The sequence below is a fragment of the Halyomorpha halys genome, unplaced genomic scaffold, assembly GCF_000696795.3.
Source record: "Halyomorpha halys isolate HHAL.00 unplaced genomic scaffold, Hhal_1.1 Scaffold2093.1, whole genome shotgun sequence".
Lineage (NCBI taxonomy): Eukaryota > Metazoa > Arthropoda > Insecta > Hemiptera > Pentatomidae > Halyomorpha > Halyomorpha halys.
Window position 1 is genome coordinate 30,279 of NW_027106176.1, and position 3,338 is coordinate 33,616.

The 3,338-nt window shown below is 40.0% G+C and overlaps 1 protein-coding gene and 1 long non-coding RNA gene across 2 annotated transcripts in view; one reads left to right on the forward strand and one right to left on the reverse strand.

Moving 5' to 3' along the window:
- LOC106691126 (ankyrin-1) overlaps window positions 1-3,337 on the forward strand; it is a gene marked incomplete at its 3' end in the record, with an annotated part of 14,141 nt that extends 10,804 nt beyond the window's left edge. Inside the window, exon 4 of the mRNA XM_024362792.2 lies at window positions 863-3,337. Within this exon, the coding sequence (XP_024218560.2) occupies window positions 863-3,337 (2,475 nt within the window). The remainder of the gene's footprint in view (window positions 1-862) is intronic.
- LOC106691127 (uncharacterized) overlaps window positions 1-3,338 on the reverse strand; it is a 62,982-nt gene that overhangs the window by 10,878 nt on the left and 48,766 nt on the right. The gene's annotated exons all lie outside the window — the stretch shown is intronic.

A 3,338-nucleotide genomic window follows, 5' to 3' on the forward strand; every position in this document is an offset into this window, starting at 1 on the left:
ACTTCGTCTGGTCGAAGTGCATCCTCTAAGTCTGCCTCCTGACTGTGGTCCTCACTCGTCTAAGCCTTCCTTTTGAGTGTCCGTCTAACTCTTCTAAATTTCCTCTGTATTTTTCTCCCACTTCCCTTTTGGGGCGTTACCTTATTTTTAAATCTCTTCTCTGATTGGTTATCGACGTACGAAGACTCCCGAAGCAGGCGTCCCCCTCCTCAGGGCCGAGGATGTGTAAAAAAAGTTATACATGTCCAGGAAGAGCCTGCACCTGGTTAATTTGATTCTGCTCCCTCGTCACAAACTATCATTTTTGTTAGAACACTTAAAGGTTAGCCAATCTAATTTTCTCAGGGGCCTCTGGTAATGTGACAAACTTAATACAGATGTTTTCATATCCGGGGACGCAGTAAGAGAATCCTACCCTAACCAGGTATCGGGGACAGAAAGCAAAAAACCTTAATAAACGGCATATTGTTGTAATCATGGCTAATGCCTCGATAAACAGCAATATTGAAATATAAACTATGGGTATTATATCCCTTGATACCATTTGTAACAATGTTGCCCGATTTACGAGGAAATGTGAGGTAACATATTTATTGAGGGGGAAAAAAGTTGGTATTCTTTTTTGCCATTTTTAAGAAACACTTAAATACCAATTTTCTAAGAACGTTGCGATTTTAAATTTAGCCTTAAAAATAGAATGGCCCTTCTATGAATGCAGAATTACATAAGTTAATTTAGACAATCAATGTTATAAATTTTATCTCTTTCTGTTTTTATATTAATTAAACATTGATTATTATCACCAAAAATCCTAAATGAATAGTTGTAATATAACATGAAATTATATGATTTTTTATTTCAGGAAAACAGGGACCACTTGGCGCTCGAACTGAAAAATGCTGTGACCAACAACAGCCCTTGTGAAATAATTTCCTTAGCCAGTGAAGGAGGAAATATCAATGCGTTGACTCGTTCTGGAGACAGCTTGGTTCATTTGGCAGTAAGGACTGGCAGCATATCCTCTATTGCTGCACTTGGGTTCCTGAAGGCAGATCTTGAAGTTATCAACGCTGCCGGAACAACTCCAATGGAAGAAGCTATTAAAAATGACAGTGTTCCATCTATCAAGGAACTATTATTGGCTGGTGCTAAAGCAGAGAAGCGGTTGTTCAGAGGTAATACTTACCTCCACATTGCGGCTGGTGCTGGCAAGAATAAAGCTCTACGAATCTTACTTGAGGCAGGACTTGAGACAGAAATAAAGAACCACCTGGGCGATACCTCTTTCAAGCTAGCAGTCAAAGCGGGCAATGTACAGGGGCTGGAGATGTTATTGGAAAGAAGAGTTGATTTAAGTTTTCTTCCAGAAGGAAAGATTCTTTTGCAGATGGCTATTTTCTCATCAAACACTGCTATGCTTAAAGCGCTGATGAAGTATAAATTTTTACCAGATATGAGATTCGAAAACGGAGACACGTTAGTTCACTTGGTAGTCCGCTCGAGAATTGCAACTGAAATGCTCCAAGTGCTTAAAGGTAGAAGAATGCCAATGGACATTAAGAACGATGATGGATTCGCGCCTTTACATATCGCTACTGATCCATCCGTTGTTAAAACGCTCATAGAGTTGGGTGCGAGTGTTAATATAACAACAAAGGAAGGGAAAACAGCTCTCCATCTAGCTTCGTACAATGGGTCTTTAAACGTGGTAAAAGTTCTAACTAAACTAGGGGCAGGAGTAGACTTACAGGATAACCAAGGCGTCACTGCTCTAATGGATGCAGCGAAAATTTCTAAAGTGAACGTTTCAGTTACTTATTTATTGTATAGCGGTGCGGATCTATCTCTCAAGAGTAAATCAGGTCGAACAGCGCTTCACTTCGCTACTAAAGGAGGTTGTATTGAGTGTGCATTTACGTTGTTAGGTGCTGGAGCAAATGTTAATGAAAAGGATAATTACGGTTCCACTGCCCTTCATTATGCAGCACGTGAAGGGCAGGTAGGTGTAGTGACTGCTCTGCTGGATCGTGGAGCAGATCTTACCGCAAAGACTACCGAAAGGGGCTATACACCTCTGATGGAAGCGTCTATTAATGGTCACACGGATTTGGTCAAGCTCCTTATTGATCGAGGAGCACCTTTAAATGATACAGATTCATCTGAATACACAGCCCTATATTATGCAGCACAGGGTGGGAAAATTGATGTGGTGACAGCACTCCTAGACCATGGTGCAAATTTAACAGCTAAGTCAAGAAGAGGCCGTGCACCACTGATAGCAGCAATCTGCAATAACCATTCTGATATAGTCAAGCTCCTTATTAATCGAGGAGCACCTTTAAATGATCAAGATTCAAACGGACGGACTGTTTTAAATTATGCAGCACAACAAGGGCACGTTGATATAGTGGAAACGCTGTTAGAAAAAGGGATGAATTTAACAACTATGTCAAGAAAAGGCAGGACACTATTAATGGAAGCATCTAAACATGGTCACTTTGATATGGTGAAACTTCTCATTGAGCACGGTGCACCTCTAACTGATACAGATTCAAACGGATGGACTGCTTTACATTATGCAGCACAACAAGGGCACGTTGATATAGTGACAACGCTGTTAAATCATGGGTCAGATCTAACAGCTAATACAAGATTGACATCACTAATGGTAGCATCTAGGAATGGTCATTTAGAAGTAGTTAAGATTCTGATTGACAAAGGAGCACCTCTAAACGATAGAGATTCAAATGGATGTACTGCTTTACATTATGCAGTAATACAAAGGCATGTTGCCATAGTGAAAATACTTTTAGAACGTGGGGCAAATGTATCAGCTAAGTCAAATTTTGGTAAGACACCACTAATGGAAGCTTCCTCAAATGGTCATTTAGAAGTGGTTGAGATTCTCATTAATAAAGGAGCAACTCTAAACGATATAGATTTTGTTGGATGCTCAGCCTTAAATTACGCAGCACGTAAAGGACACTCTGAGGTAGTTAGAACCCTCATTGATAGTGGGACTGATCTAACAGCTAAATCAGAATCAGGCATAACACCACTAATGGAAGCGTCTCAGAATGGTTATTTGAATGTGGTTGAGGTTCTAATAGATAGAGAAGCACCTCTAAATGATAAGGATTCTGGTGGATTGACTGCCTTGCATTATGCAGCACAACAAGGGCACGTTAGCATAGTGACAACACTGTTAGAACATGGGGCAGATATAGCAGCTAAATCAAATTTAAACGAGACACCACTAATGGAAGCATCAAGAAATGATTATTTGAATGTGGTTGAGGTTCTAATAGATAGAGAAGTACCTCTAAATGATAAAGATT